Consider the following 16,104-nt stretch of genomic DNA (forward strand, 5'->3'; position numbering starts at 1 on the left):
CTTTCTGCTCTACACTGAGCCAATCTATCGACTAGGGAACCCTCAGGGTCGCTTCGGCTATGCAGACGACACGGCCATCCTGCCCATAGGCGACACAGTAGACGATACTTCTGCCATGGCATCTAGTTCCATCGCCGAGATGGTGCGATGGGGCGCGGAGAATGGCGTGTCCTTCGACCCAAAGAAGACCGAAGTCATGCACTTCTCCCGCAGCAAACTCAGGACTGCGCCGGCAGTACGCCACGGCGATGTCGAGAAATACCCTGAGCCAGGATGCAGGGAGCTTTCCACATGCCTGATTTGATCAGCAAGGTGTCACGCATACGGCTTTGCAACGACATGGCATGGCAATGGCGAACTTTCTGAAACCAGCGCCTATCACAGCAAATAGCTGGACTATTGAGATTGGTTCAGCATCTTGACTTGGTTGGTCAGAACAAGCTTCCTACCACCGTGCAGACACAACATTACACTGCAGCCGGCTCCATAAGGCAAAATAATTTGGCAATTCTTGAACTACATCCTACGAAAGATCTACCATCGAGTAACCAGCATCTCGTGCAAATAATGACAAAAGCCATGAAACAGGCTATGAAGGTGTCGCACTGAGCGTGCTTAAAGGGTTAGAGTGAATATGATGAGCAGCAGCAAATGTGTTGATTGATTGTTCTTCTGTGTGGGGTATTCCATCCCACAGGTTTTACTTTAAATCACCCAGCTTGATTACTAAGGGCTGTTGTTCCTGAGGATCATTGAGACCATGCCTGGCCTGCGACAGAAGGCCATTCTTCCCGTCTGGAAGACGACACCCATCACCGTCCTCCACAGGGAAAGCGGGATACCACCAGTCGATCAATTGCTTGACGCGAGGCGACTTAGGTTCTCCGCACGACTCAAATCGCTGGATGAGGCTCATCCTCTGGCGATCCGAACGCGCCCGCCTGACAGCCTACTTACCACGACCTCATCAAACGAAGATATCAAATACAGGCAGAGAGCAGCGTCAGGACGCGCCTTCGACGTGCAAACGAACTCTTTGCACCCTGCACGCGGCCGAAACTCGTCTATCGATGCTTCCATCAAGAACAGATGCCTCCGCTTCAGATGGCGTCAGAAGACAAATCGGCCGACGCCTTTTCCCATTGGGTCGAGTCTCTCGCCCCGCTCACCTTGGTCGTATACTCGGATGGCTCTCTTTCCTCAGAAGGGGCTGCCAGCTATGGCTTCACCATCCATCAGAACAATATCCCCATCTTTGACGGATCAGGTCGCCTCGGACCTGCTGAGGTTTTCGATGCTGAAGCTACCGGGGCTTGGGAGGGCCTGAAGGCTGCTCTAAACCTGCGAGGTTTAGCAACACAGAATATATTCATCTGCCTAGATAACCTGGCAGCCGCCACGTGTCTACGAGGGACTCCTTCTGAATCCTCTCAAAACGTCTTTCTCGAGTTCCAAGCTCTGACGACATCGCATGGAGCCATCCAAGTTCGCTGGGTGCCAGGGCACTCCAACATCCCTGGCAACGAACAGGCCGACAAGCTGGCAAAGGCAGCGTCATCGCTCCCCGAGCCCGAAGGCGCTCAACCGACGCTGGCTTACCTACGAAGAATCGCAAGACAGAAGCCCAAAGAAGCGTTCGAGGCGTGGTGGTCCACCTCCGCTCCTGAGCAGTACAAAAGACTCAATTTCAAGGCGACTACAGGCTGTTCGCCGGAGCTGTCGCTCCCGCGTGCAGCGCTGCACCACCTCCTGGCAGCCAGATCCCTCCACGGGGACTTCGCCGCGTACCACGAGAGATTCAACCACGACGATGCACGCCTACTTTGCTCATGTGGCCGACGCAAAGCACCGGATCACATCTTCTACTGCAGAAAGGTACCGCCACGTCATCGGATGAGGCTGACACCCTCACCGAACGCAGCAGTCAATCTAGCAGTAGGAAAAGACTTCACCAAATTCATCGACCTGTCCAAGAACAGCGCGTTCTTTGGAAAGATCTGCCCTCGTCATTAGGCGACGCCGACCAGAGAAGCACTTGCGACTCTCATTCCTTCTCTTCTCACATCTCTTTTGTAGACCTTTTCTTTCTCTCTTTATCTTTCTCTTACCTGTTCTCGACCAGATGAAGGGTGTTACCACGCCCTCCATCTGGTCGTGACCACCTTGAGGCAGTCTCGGGCTGCCGCATGCACAGGCTGATCTCAGCCCTCCTAACACCAGGCTCCATAAGCAACTGCGATATGCCAGCCGCGCCTTGTCATCCCGCTGACGGGTAACAGGCTCGATAAAATGCGCCATTTGTGCCGATGATATGCTGGATCGAGTGCGGTTCACTGACGCGTTTGCAGAAATTGAATTCTGAGGGAAAGACTAATTTCGCGTCGCGAATGACTAAACCTTTATGTCCAATAGCATCTCTGTAATTAGCGTGTAGATAGATTCCGACTTCTCTAGCCCAGCACGTCCTGTGCCCCAGTAGGGGACTTTCGGAGCCGATGACCCCCCGGACGAAAACCATACATAACATAACATAAATTCAACCGATGGTCAACGTTGAAAGCATCTAGGTGGAATTGAAACAATCAATGCGAGTGTCAAATGGAATTGATTGAATTGATGCACGTGACTTCAACTTCCATAAAATTGACGGGATTGAGTTGATGGTTGAATTGATCGCCAGCCTGGTGCAGGCCGTGCAGTCACAAAGCCAAGAGGAAATTGAATTACAATCGATTCTGAACTGGGAAATAACAATCAATTTGTTTTCCGTATTTCTAGTGCCTCGTTGTGAGGGGATTGAAAAGTAGCATTTTGTATGGGGAAACTTTTTTTTTTTTGCTTGCTGGTAGGTGGACTCATTGACCAATGGTATCAAAGTGCTCCGCAAATCCCTCGCAGCCCAAAGAACGCCCCACCAAAACCACAGTTGCACGGAAGCCCCGTTTATTGTGAACTCATCCTCCCGGATTAACGGCCCGGCTGCTCCTTGTCGACAGCGCCAGATGAGGCCTAATAAATGGCGGATGCAGGGGTCGAAGCGACAAATGCCGGGATGACATCGTCTAAACGTTTATCTGGAGTTAAGCTCAATGTCCGTCTGGCGTCAGGCGGGGCACGTCAGCAACTTGCATAAAATTCGCGCTTCTGACTGGTCAAGGACGCCCACATGATCACATTAGGAACATGCCACCGACCTTCAGCCAGAAAAGGCGCCAAACAGCCGGTGATGACTCACGTTGTTCGAGGCTCATTTTGCATTAGCTGGCACATTTGGCGATGTAAGAATCTTTTCACCTCTGGTCCGCGAGCCCAGCTGCCCGGAAAAGCTGTGAGAAAGGCGGTCAGACGGCGCGATATGGGGCCGAGATGATCTGCGCCCTATCGCGAAAAATTCATGAATAATTTATAATCGATAATTTTTCAGGAGGGTGTCGTCACGATATTCACGATGCGGCCCATCAATATAAATTGCTTCCCCATGATGGCAGTTCGTCCGGATCATGAGCAGGCCAGCCCACGATTCGCGTCGCTCAAATTGCAAGCCACATCCATCAACATCAACTACCGATACCGATCGCCATTGTCACGATCCAGCTCGCAGCTATGGCACGCTTTCAAAACCATCTATCCTCGGCGTTCAGAAGAAACAGTCAGAAGAGCTCAGCCATTACCGTGGAATCTATCAGCCAAAGCTCACACATTGCCCTCACCAGCGATTCTGAACAGGGTCTCCAGCTGTTGGTCTCGGGCGAAGTGACTGTTGAAGTCCATGAACAGCGCGTGTATATGGCCCGACTTGATGCCGACTTAAAACTCCACATCGAATACAAACGGCCCTTCAAGTCACACTGCAATGCTTGCCGAAACTGGAACCATCAACTGGCGAGCTGTCAGCTCCTCACTCAACCAACGACTCTCGCTTATGGGAAACACACATTCCCCTTTTCAGCTCTGATCGAAGGAGACCATCCAGCCTCAATGGAAACTTCACTTATTTCGGTCAAGTATGGCCTTGCAACTGAGACCCAGTTCGCCCGCCACGGAGTCGCTTCCCTCGAGACGGCCAAGAACGAACATGCCATCATCGTCAAGCCTTCACCTCCCGATCCTCGAAGTTCACAACGAACGGTGACCACGGTCGATCCAATCACGATTATTACCCATCACGAGCCCGTTATAGACGCCGAGAACTCCAACAGATTCTCTTTCGAGCTAGAGGGATTGAACGGTTCTAATGGTGCCATTGGGGACCTTCAATCATGGGAGCTCGATGAGATCAAGTGGCATATAGTTCAGACAACAAAAACTACCCAACCAGCGTGTGAGAAGCACCGTCTCGCTTCCCTTTCGGACCTGGGTCGAGTGATGCGGATACGGGACACACAAGTGCTTGCGAAGTGCGGAATAAAAGATGGCTGGGCACTCGATGGTACTGCTGGGAACTCAAAAGCGAACATGGGGTTTGACTATACGATCAAGAACCGGCAGCCACAGAAAGACAGACCAGGGTTTGCATGCGATAACAAATGGGCTGGTGGCTTTGAGATTTCGCACCGGCTCCATGTCTGGTTCTGTCTATCGCTGGAGCGGTCCCAATCGGCCAAAAAGGGATTCGCAGAACGGGTCATGCGTGGGTCCTACGACGTTATACTCGCGGACCCTACGAGCAAGGACTTGGACTGGGGCCCTCATGTGCCACCCACGTATGAAGAAGTCGGCGGTTCACCACCAGACTACCACGACGACGAGCCTTAAGTTAAGGATGAGTGAAGGGGTGTTGATGAAGAGTAAAGGAACCAGGGTAGGCAAATGAGAATAGATACTTAGTGGCACCACAGTCTAGAATAGAGATTTATTTCTCATGCCAGCATTTCAGGCTATTGGGTGCTCTACCATGAACTATTTAGCACTTTAAGCCGCTAGCTCTGTAGAGACTGCCCCTTGTGATCCGTGACTTCTTTGGTAGGTGTTATACCCTACTGTACCAATTACCACTGGTATTGACATCCAATACCAGTTTTGGTGGCCCGTGCACCTCTCTTTTTCCATCTCCTGCTCCTAGGTTGCAATACAAGATTACTTGGCCCGTGCACCCTAGTACTACAGTCCGGCGGCTAATAGGCGGACGGGTACCCGTCCTTCTAAAACTGGACGGGTCCCGTCCGAGTTACCATATCTGGTATAGCTTACTCCGCTATCGGATTGGAACTATTTCGAGTGGTTTTACTTGAAGTCCATCAACCGCTAATTTTACTCAAAGCAAATCGCTGACTTTAACTTGTATAGTCTTGATTTATCCGAGCTATAAGCTCATTATAAACTCTACTAAAGTTAGGACTGAACTACAATACAACTCTCCTCCTGTTCCGTGGCAGCATACAAGGCTTCTTGTTCATCGATATCCCGCTGAGCTATCTTCCACAGCTCGCCCATACCTCTTCTGCTTGTAAACAGTCGTCCGTTCTCGGTCTCCTCAGCTACTTGTGCTTCAATTCGATCAGCTTCTGCTTTATCCCAGTCTAAGTAAGCCATCATCTCTTCTTTAGTCCATTCTCTGGGACCCGTCGGGGTCTTGCAGCACCTCCCCATCTGCTTATAATCAAGACACCAGCTGTAGCTTGCTTTTGGGTATCCCAAAGGTAAGCCCATCGCTTTTCGATACTGGCGATTACCAAGCCAGGCTCCTGGGGGTTGAGCCTTATACCAATCCTCTCTAGACTTGACGTATCTCTGATGGATGGCTCGTGGATCGTCATGCCTCAGATGTGTAGTTGGGTTTGAAGCTAGATCTCTCGAATTTAACTGTGGTGGTACCTGCGGTCTACACGTCGATGGCGTAGGTGATGGGTGTCGAGGTTCTGGAGTCGTTATGTGTCGGTCCACCCGCTCTGTTTCGATGGTCAACTGGGATGGCAGATCTTGACAAGTTGATTCATTCTCAAATTCGAAAGTTTCCAAAGTTGTGATTGGTTGCCACTGTATTTCGCCGAGCGTTTTCATCACTGGTGGCCTTGGTTCCTCAGGGGTCGTAAAGGGTATCCACTCAAAGGTTTTCGAACACACCTGCGGCTGGTCTGAAGATATAACTGGCAATGCTCTTAGTTCCGAGCATCGTAGTGGACACTCCTTTGAGTTCCTTGCGTGACCTAGTATATGACATTTGCTGCATAAAGGAGGGTTTCGTATCGGCCTCGCCTTCTCAATGACTTCAAAGCCGCCAAGTTCTCTTCTCACACTAGATAACGGCAAAGACGAATTCGTAGTCACTGGATCGACTCGCTGGCGGGGTTCTAAGAGGGGCCTTCGATTATCTTCCCGAGTCAAGTGCCAATGCGGATGAAAATCTTCGAGTTGTAGAGTCTGGCCTTGAGCTAATAAACCCTCCAGCTTGTGGGCGCAGGGCAGCCCTTGTGATCGTGAGAAAGAACCAGTACAGGCCGATGAAGGAGTAGAGCCTTGATGAAATAGAAGCTTTCGTTGCTGCTCAACCTTTCGCAAAGCTTCATGAGACACCCAACCACGTACTGCACCATAGAGAATACTGGAGAGTTCGATAGGTGTCCTGATCTTCTGCTTGGCTTGGTTCGACTTCAACTCCGCCAGTTGATTAAGTAGTGCATGCTTGATCGATCGCCAAGCTTCGAACAGGTCCAATGTAGATACTTTGAGGTGGCTCTTGAGCAGCCAGTGTATGCCTTCCACCCTTGAAGTAACGACGTTGTCAAAGTGGGGATGTTGATTGACCCACGCCTTCACCAGCTTCTCTTTGTATTGATCAAGCCAGTTTGTCTTGATATATTTGACTTCTTCGATATAATCCGCGATGTATTTCTTCTCAAACTCGGACACACGTTCGTGGAAAGTTTGTTCATTTGGTGACTTGATGATCGAATGCCAGTGGCCATAAAACTCATTCCAAGCCTCTATTCCCGGGTTTTCCCCTTGAGTCTGGCGCGTAAATCTCGGCTGGCAGTAGCGAAGAACTGCCTTGTTAGCATGCCAGAGACATAGCAGCGGCCTTGATGATGGGAAGCAAGTATCGACAGCATTCATACATGCTAGGCAGCGATCAGTCAAGATGACAGAGGGATGCCTAATCCTGTGGTTTTCGCACAACGATCGGAATCGATCTAACGCCCAAAAATAGTCTTCTTCATATTCCCCACTCAGGAAAGCGAACGCGACACAGAACGAACGTTGACAAGAGTCGACACCAATCAAGTCCAAAAGTGGCATGCCGTATTTGTTGGTTTTATATGTACAGTCTAAGATTAAGACATCCGGATATGCCTGTAGGTATGCCACTGACTCGGGATGCGCAAATAGAACAGCTTTGACTCGACCGTCTGGACCGGTTTGAAATTGACTCCAAAATCCTTCTCTAAACAGCTGATCAGCAAGTGCGTTAATGCTGCTTTGTCCTTGACACACTTCTCGTCTAGCATCTGCAATACGATTGTAGATGTCCTGTTGTGTTGCTATCGTGTCGGTGTTCTGCCGCATGTACGTTCTAATTTCTTTAGGGGCTATCCCAGCGTTGGCAAGGCCAGTCAGTTGAGACAGGTGCTCCTTAGACAGTGTTCGAAGTACTGGGTGGGCGGTGGTGTCTTGGCTTGGTTCATGGTTATGTAGTGAGAATCGGCTGTTAGAACGGTGCCGCAGAGTCCAGGTACTTCTATCATTATTTTCCTTCGCCAGTACAGAGAACTCGCAGCCTGTTGTTCGAGTTGTCGTCTTACGTTGGCGTTCTCTGGAAACGATTGGATGGTTACGGCGACGATCACACATGTACGTGATCGTCCTCCTGCCAGTTTTCTCCTTGGTTGACCTTCCAGTTATGAACGCATAGCCCCTGGTCGCTGCCCAGGCGTTGATTGCCTCGAATAGCGCCTCCCGTGACTCATACTCGCCTTCAGGAGGGAGATAGTCACCAGGAAACGGTGTCGGACTTTGAGAATGGTTGACGTTCATAGCGAAGCAGTCGCCGTTAGCCCGTAATCTCGACACGATTAGCAGCGAGTGCAGTAGAACGCGATATTCGAGATGCCGCGAGAGGGAGACCGATAGCGGAGTGAGCTATACCAGATATGGTAATTGGGACGGGACCCGTCCCATTTTAGAAGGACGGGTACCCGTCCGCCTATTAGCCGCCCTACAGTCCAAAATCAACTCTAGTAGAGTTGATTTTATTGACCCACTTTAAACCTAGTAGAGTTGATTATTGCCAGGGTGTAGAGTTGGTTTAACGCTGTCTTATATACAGGAGTAATAGTGCTGATCAGAGCAGGGGTTTTGTCAGGGGTTTGTCAGGGGTTTGCCACAGAACGCGACACGTCCTTTCGCGTAAAGTGCTATAGGGGGGTAATATCATACTACTAGACAGTCTCGTTGTTGATCAAAGCACTATCATTATTCAGATCTTACTACTAGTCACCGAGTCACTATGACAGCTTCAAACTTGCAATCTGAACCATGCAGTGCAATTTATCCCTACGTTCTTCTGTCCACATACCGTCTTCTCGTGTGCCAGGTTTGTGCGTTCGCCTACTCTTCTATTCTTAATTGTCGTGTCCCCGTAATTGTCGCGTACCCCTGTCCACTTCTCAAGTGCCTTTCTATCTCCTGTTTATTCCCATTCAATCCATACTATTGGTGGTTTTCACGCATTCAGGAGGTAGTCATGGAACCTTAACCTAAGCCAAGCCACCCATACGTTGAATGACAGACAATGACAGACAGAGAGAGCAAGGCAGTCAAGTGACAACATAGTGTCAATGTAGCGTCATCAATGACGTGAGCTTCTTTCTCCAAGTTCTAAAAATAGAGGAAGCTTTCAAAAGTGCTAAAAGAAAAAGCAATACCTTTATATCAAGGATAAATACCAGGGGTACTTGGGGGCTGCTGAATCCCGCTAAATACTATTAGAATATAGCGGACTCTTATCAGTAACTAAGAAAGGACCATTTCTCCTATTACCCCTAAAGCTAGAGAAGCTTTATGTACAGAGTACAGGGCCTGTTATCGCCGACCCGAGTATAATATCTTCATGGGTAACTATCCCTTCAAGTACTACAAGCCTCCACTAGGGTCAAATGAGGTATCGACCAGAACCTAAGCGAATCAAATACTAATCCAGTACGGAGTAAAGGTGGTCCATTGGCTCAGATTCTGGCCTATACCTCTCTTGACCCTAGTGGAGGCCTGTGGCACTCAATGAAATAAGGCTGAAGTATGTGGCGTTAAATAGTTTCAGCACCCCAGCCTCCCACAAAGCAAAATCATAACCTAACTCGCTCAAAACGACGCTTTTAAACGTCACGTTTATTGAGGCATGGGCCCGTGCTTGCTGATCTTTATTTCCTTTGCAATTGCCCTATAAATATCGCACCTGGTGTATTCATTAGTCGTCGTCTTAACGGTTCGGACCTCTCGATTACGGCGCCTTACGACTTTCCAAGGTTACGCCAGCATTCGGCTTCAACTGCGTCCGACAAGGGCAAAAAAAATAAAAAAATCCCAAGGTGGAATGTCAGGAAGCGAATGCCAGCGATGCATTCGCTTCCGCCTGATATCGCGGCTCAGAACAAAGGCCCTGCTATGATGGCAGTTATGTACTCATTCACTGCCCTTTCATCCCTCACTGTCGTAGGCAGGGTCTTTTCGAGGTATAAGAAGCTCGGTCACTTAGCAATCGATGACTACGTTATAATTCTGTCTCTTGTCGGTTCCCTGTTCTGTTCTCTATGATGCAATTACCCCACTTCAGCAACCACAGGCGATGGAACAGGAACAACTGCTGAACGCTCAATAGGGGTTCGTATTCGCCTACGTAGGCTGCTGGACTGCCGCTATCTTAGCCGGCAGCGGCCGCCACGAGGCGACGCTGACAGTCGCCGAACTCGATCGTTCTATATTCTTTTTCATGGTCGGCCTGGTCCCAGGCGTGCTGTCGCTCGCGCTACCCAAGTTCGCCGTTGTCAATCTACTCATCAAGATCCTCTTCCCATCACCTCCGCACGAGCGGTTGCTTTGGAGCCTCCCAATCGCAAACATTGTCCTCGTGCTCGGCGCCTTCGGCGTCCACTACTCAGAGTGCGACCCGCCATCGGCTCGATGGACCTTATATGCCCCTGCGAAGTGCCGTAGCTCGACTGGTACAATCGTCTATTCGGTTGTTGTGGGGTGTAAGTGGGCCCTTATTCTCGGGAGCGGAAGGAGAGGTGTCCGATATACTAATGTAATGGGTGGACAAACGGCAGCATTTTCGGCTGTGGTCGACTTCTACCTCGCTATATACCCAGCCATAGTGTTATGGTCCCTACACATGCATCTGAAAAAGAAGCTGGCCCTCAGCGTAGCCCTTGGCTTCGGTGCTTGGTTTGTATCCTGCCGCGAGCTAGTCCCCGTCAAGTCACGACACGGACTGATATCTGCGCTAAGTGCTGGTTGTGCTGCCGTACGCAAGGTCATGGAAGTTCCAAGTATGGGAGACGGTACAGATTATACTTGTGAGCTCGCACCCTCCGCTTAACAGCACAACATTGACACCCTTACTGACGACGTCCTGGGTGACCAGATGACTCAGGGAGCCTCGTGATCTGGATAACGTAGGTAGTCTTCCTGATATAATCTAGCATGTTGCCATTGACCTATTCCCATTATTCGCAGTATCGAGACAAACAGTGTCATAATCGCCGCCTGCATCCCTATGCTCCTGCCCTTCCTTGAACTATTATTTGGGAAGAAATTCTTATCCGCGCCCGTTCCATCGTCCTTGAATCGAATAAGTGGCGCGAGACCTGGAAGCAGGACGAGAAATATCACGGCAACCAACAAGTCAGTCGAGATAGAGAAGCGGAGAACAAGCGATGAGGTGGAAGAACGCATGGGGTCTGTCCTGCTCCTTGAAGAACCGAGCCACGACGAGGAACGCGGCCAGAACCAGACGGCGGACAATATTCGTCAACGCAAGCCACAGCTTACATAGCATGCTATTATTCAAACTAGAATAGCATCGCACAATAAGCAAGTTATTATATTACGCAGTCAAAGTGCACGCCAGATCATGTATAGTTGCGATAGCCATACAGTATCTTTATTTAAAACAATGTCTGAAGCCCTACTGTACAAAGGTTGAGCTAAATCCCGCCGCATTGTCTGATCTTTGTCCGTGCCAACCCAGGCGACTACAAATTTCCCCTGCGTTTTGCCGTAAAATTGCCTGTAGCTTCTATACTTTTTGTCCGTGCCCATTGATATGATAACCAAGTTCAATAAAACCAACTTGTTGTTTACCTCCTTTTTATCCGTGCGCACTTGTGCTTCTGACTTCCCACTTTTATTCCATTCCTTCCACGTTCTTTCCTTTCGCCTTCTGCTCCAGGCTCAAGATACCGTTTGGTAAAAGAATATAATATAGAAGCGGTGACAGTATATAACAGCATAGCGAGGGATAAATATCATGGAATCGTCACCTATTGCCCCGACTGCAGGGGTACAACAGTCACAGTCGCCTTCTCAATTCCTTGAGTCGCTCTCTTTATGTGTTCATCCTGATTCGTAACTACTAATCTGCTGCGATGATGAATGCAAACACGCCATCTCCCCCAATGGGTCCCATCCTACCAATCATCTGAGAGATAAACACAAGATCCCTCTATCTCGGCGGAAAGGTCTCAGCGAGGTACTAGCTACACTGGACCTCAAAAATCCAGATCAGGCTGCGCCACTTGCAGATTGTTCACCTGAAGACAAAAAGCTCCGGTCCTACGATGGATTTTCCTGTCTGCATTGCAAGTATCGCACCATCAACCTCACGCTCAGCATACAACATTACAGCCAAGACCTGCCCCAATTACCCCCAACACCCGCGGAGATCTACCAGGAAGGCAGACATCGAGACATATTTCGAGTACGTTTACTTGCAGACATGGGCCTCTGGGCCCTCTCGAGCCTACTGGATTGTTGAACGCGATGGCCGACTGGTCCGGCCAGCGGTGCCCGTTGGAAGTATACGTGGGCTAGTTTCGAGCGGTCAAGACTCCAGTAGGCAATTGCAGCTTAGGTTTTCAACGCTGCCCCCAGTAATATAGTTGAACTTGGCTCTGAAATATAGTTTCCTGGTCTAGAGATTATAAAAGACTAAGTTTTATTATTTTTGGATTAAAATTGCTGTCGCGGCATGTCATGGTATATTGCGATAGAGTGACACGCGATCAAGCGTTACATTTCCTATTGTAGAATAGTGTACTTCATCAGTGAAGCGTTACATTTCCTAACATGGCTAGCGCGGCGCCATCTAGGGGCACAGGTCCGTACAGTCACAGGCCCGTACACTTAGTCAGCAACACCCACTGTAAGGGGCCCCATAGGGAAACGCCTAGGCGTGCGGATTATGTCAGCCCTCAATTTGGCCCAAACTCCACATTCGGCGGTTTTCAGGGGCTGCACCCATTGCTGCTTTTGCTGGTCACAACTGTAGTCCCCAGGTCTGGGCTTCATCATAGCCCAAGCGACATTTCCTGATGATGCGCTCCCGCCAGAGGGTATATACGATTCACGAGAGGCTCTGCTCGCCGCTATCAACAAGTGGGCAGCACCAAGAGGATACGCGTTCATGACTGGAAAATCTTCACGATCAACTAGCGGCAGGCAGATTATCACCTAAAGTGTGCTTCTGGTGTCTGACTATAAATGGCTTAGACCAGACTGGAGGCTGCGCACAACTCAAAGAGATGTGTCCTACCAATCGGATCAATGGTACTATTGCCGTCATTTATCCGAACGGCGATACGTAGAGCCGAGCTTGTTTGCGCGTCAACGTAATTCCCGAACACCCTCAACTTTGCAGACAAAGACCGATCACGATGACCGATCACGATGACGAGGTTCAAAAACTCCGGCGTGAGCTGAAGGAGTTGAAAGAACGGGAGGAGGATCTTAGACGCGATCAACGAGACACTTCTTACGACGAGTACCTGCAACTCTGCCACAAAGACCTCTTCACGACCCTCAAGGTACAGGACAAGTCGAAGTCGTCCGGCGGCGGCGCAACAGATGTGACGGGTAAATACTATCCTCTATGGTTGCGACCTTGGGATGGATTTCTCGACGAGCAGAAATCGTGTCACTCCATCATTAAGGCAATACTACAAGGCTTCCTCCTGCCCTCACGACTTGCCGTCCGCGCGATAGCGCAAGCTGCACACAAAAGGCCCGTGGCCAGCGAGGACGACCTCAGGACTTTTGAGCATCTAGCTGTAGAAGATCCTGTGGAGAACGTTTTTGCCGCGCTTGGTTCTCTATCCCAAAATCACCCGATCGGACGCGAACTCGATTGCAAAGCGATCACATTCGAGAACCACCCTCTCAGCCTGACGGAGACCGACGAGATCGATCGAAACGATGACGAGGTATTCTTCGAGGCTGTACAAGGGCAATCCGGGCCAAAGAAAAGGGTGGCACGGCAACGCAAAGCCTCAAGAAGAAAAGGGCCAGATAGATGGTGTATTCGAGCCAGGAATTCGGGGGAAAAGAATACCGCATTTCCTAGCGAGTACAAAGCAGCACATAAAATCCCGGTCGAGAGTTTTCGGGGGGCCATGCATAGAGAGGACCTATTCATCCGTGTCATCTCAAGAATCTCCAGCGGGAAAGCTAGCACGGACGGGGAGAGTCATCTACAGGAACAGATTGAGGAAACGGTTGCCAAAGCATTGGCACAGACATTCCACTACATGATTCGGCTCGGCAGTAGCTATGGATACCTTACCGCTGGAAAGTCGTTGATCTTCCTGCACATCGGAGACGATCCCACAGCGCTGTATTACCATATGGCCCAGCCAGAGAGTGACGCCGAGCGTGAGGACGGAACGGTTGATCCCTTCTACACCGCCGTTGCACAACTCGCCGCATTTTGCTTGCAGACCTGCCGGTGCTCTGGGAAGTCTAATGAGTGGAGAGAGGCGGCAATCTCATTGCTCAACGAATGGCCAGAGCCATATGCTGAGATGTGCGGTGGAACAACGGAGGAGGAAGCATCGCCAGAGTCAACACGCTCTGTCTCGTCGTATGCTGGGTCTATAGTTGCTGCTCAGAAACTCACAGTAGAGCTGCGACAAACGACAAGGGCATCATGCAAGAACTCTGAACCCTTGCCGAAAATTGATGCCAGCGATACCAGTAGTGGCGATGACGAGCCTCTGGTTGACGAAAGTGGACGGACTCAAGGTCCGCGGCCATCACTACAAGTGTCAGCCCGTGGCTCGAAAAAGCGAAAAGACATGACACCGGGGATCGACGGGTCTACAGGCAGCGAAGCGTCGGAACTCGAGACTCGACCGTATTGCACGCAAAGTTGTCTGCTGGGCCTCAAGAGAGATGGGCTTCTCGATGAGAAATGTCCGAATGTGGCTCTACATCGCCGTGCCAAAAGCGGCCTGTCGCATCCCATCAGTGCCACTCGTCTCAGAGAACTATTATGCAAGAAACTAGCTCGCCCCGTCTACCGCCTTCGCTATTTGAAACCCCTGGACAGCGATGGCAAATACGGTGATACAGGGGCACTCTTCAAGCTGACACTGGGATGTTACGGGTATACATTTGTTGGGAAAGGAACATTCGCCGCGGCTGTCACAGGGTTGCAACACGAAGCGAATGTCTACTCGCGTCTAGAACCACTGCAGGGCCACTTTGTCCCCGTTTGCTTGGGCAGCATCGATTTGGAGACGCCCTACCCGTTGGTATTGGCTGACATCGTTCACATATTGCTGATGTCGTGGGTAGGAGATACGATGGGGACGAACGAAAGTATCCTAGAAGAGGAGACGCGGCTACGGGAGCTGCTTCGCAAGCAAGGCGTTGTACACAACGACATGCGGCAGGCGAACCTCCTCTGGAACGACGAGCGTGACCGCATCATGCTCATCGATTTCAACTTGGCGAACCTGTTGCGACCGGCGCAACATAAGCAGGTATCGAAGTTAACTGGTAAGAGAAAGAGGCGTGGGCGCGACTCTGAGACCTATCATTATGGTAGATCACGGCACTTGGAAGGGTTTGAAGGCCATGATCGGCCTGGCTGCACTGTTTCATTGTAGATGTCGATTTGAACCCCAACTTCCCCCCGGCTATGTAAGCATACAGAGGTGCACCACATATCCCCTAAATATCTGAGCGGGCTCTTTCGCCCGCTTCCGTGGCCGATTTTGCGGCTCTCAATCGGATCCGGACACTCAAGCGCTGAAGCCTGCTCAACGGCGTGAATACGCATGACGAGCCAGCCACCCCTGAGTAATGGAGACAGTGCTACCATTTGCCAACATTGGGAGACTCGCGTGCCAATTTGAGCCACTTCCTGGGAATCCAAAGTATGATTGCCAAGGAACTGTGCTCAACCAATTGATGTGGTTCTACGTAATCCCATATTTTATCTGGAAGATCACGCGGGCTAAACAGGAGATATCATGCAATCCAGTCACTCTGCATTGACCGTCCGGGACTGTCGATCAACCATACAGATTGGGGTGACCTGACCAAATACCCGATTCTGTCTCTATTGAGACCAAGAGTCCGGAACAATCCCACGATGTCGCACTGTTTGCAGATAACCATAAGCATAATTATAGCAGTCAGGAAGTAACAGTTAACGCTAAGCACCATTACGAATACAGAGTTAAGCCATAGCCATTAATCTAAAAATATATCAAGAAGTAATAAGTTAATACCAAACTAAATGTAATATAGCTAGTGTGGTACTAATGAGCATTATTATTGAGCAGAATCTGAACAATCTTCTCGTGGCGGTGTAATGATGCTAGCTTTAGGGCTGTTGGGCGCCCTCTTCTTGGTGCATTAGCATCGGCGCCTTCATCGAGAAGAAGTTGGACAATACGTGTATGCCCCCCCGATGATGCTAGGCAAAGGACCCTGTCTAGTGTCGATTGAATTGTGCATTCGGACTCTATGTCATGGGAAGTACACTGCCACTTGTGAGCAATGATGGCCTTCCTAGCCGTGTTTAACCTTCCGTTCTTTACAGCCCAGAGTAGGGCAGCTGGGCTGTCGCTTTTCGCATCGCGGTAATATAACATGTCGTCAATGATA

General features: G+C 50.1%; 3 protein-coding genes across 3 annotated transcripts; all 3 read left to right on the forward strand.

The window, feature by feature from the left end:
• Positions 1–3,056: 3,056 nt before the first annotated feature.
• On the forward strand, positions 3,057–4,910 carry FOXG_07054 (uncharacterized protein). The gene has a single exon (XM_018385686.1). The coding sequence runs from the start codon at positions 3,604–3,606 to the stop codon at positions 4,753–4,755; it is 1,152 nt and encodes a 383-aa protein (XP_018244338.1). The 5' UTR covers positions 3,057–3,603; the 3' UTR covers positions 4,756–4,910.
• Positions 4,911–9,390: 4,480 nt separating this feature from the next.
• FOXG_07055 (uncharacterized protein) lies at positions 9,391–10,987 on the forward strand (the record flags this gene model as incomplete). Its single annotated transcript, XM_018385687.1, has 5 exons — positions 9,391–9,720; positions 9,812–10,184; positions 10,260–10,508; positions 10,577–10,607; positions 10,669–10,987. Exons 1-5 carry the CDS (start codon positions 9,541–9,543, stop codon positions 10,985–10,987), a joined length of 1,152 nt encoding a protein of 383 aa, XP_018244339.1. The 5' UTR covers positions 9,391–9,540.
• Positions 10,988–12,761: 1,774 nt separating this feature from the next.
• On the forward strand, positions 12,762–15,779 carry FOXG_07056 (uncharacterized protein). The gene has a single exon (XM_018385688.1). It carries the CDS (start codon positions 12,867–12,869, stop codon positions 15,096–15,098), a length of 2,232 nt encoding a protein of 743 aa, XP_018244340.1. The 5' UTR covers positions 12,762–12,866; the 3' UTR covers positions 15,099–15,779.
• Positions 15,780–16,104: the final 325 nt, after the last annotated feature.

The sequence above is a fragment of the Fusarium oxysporum genome, chromosome 6 (genome assembly GCF_000149955.1).
Source record: "Fusarium oxysporum f. sp. lycopersici 4287 chromosome 6, whole genome shotgun sequence".
Classification (NCBI taxonomy): domain Eukaryota; kingdom Fungi; phylum Ascomycota; class Sordariomycetes; order Hypocreales; family Nectriaceae; genus Fusarium; species Fusarium oxysporum.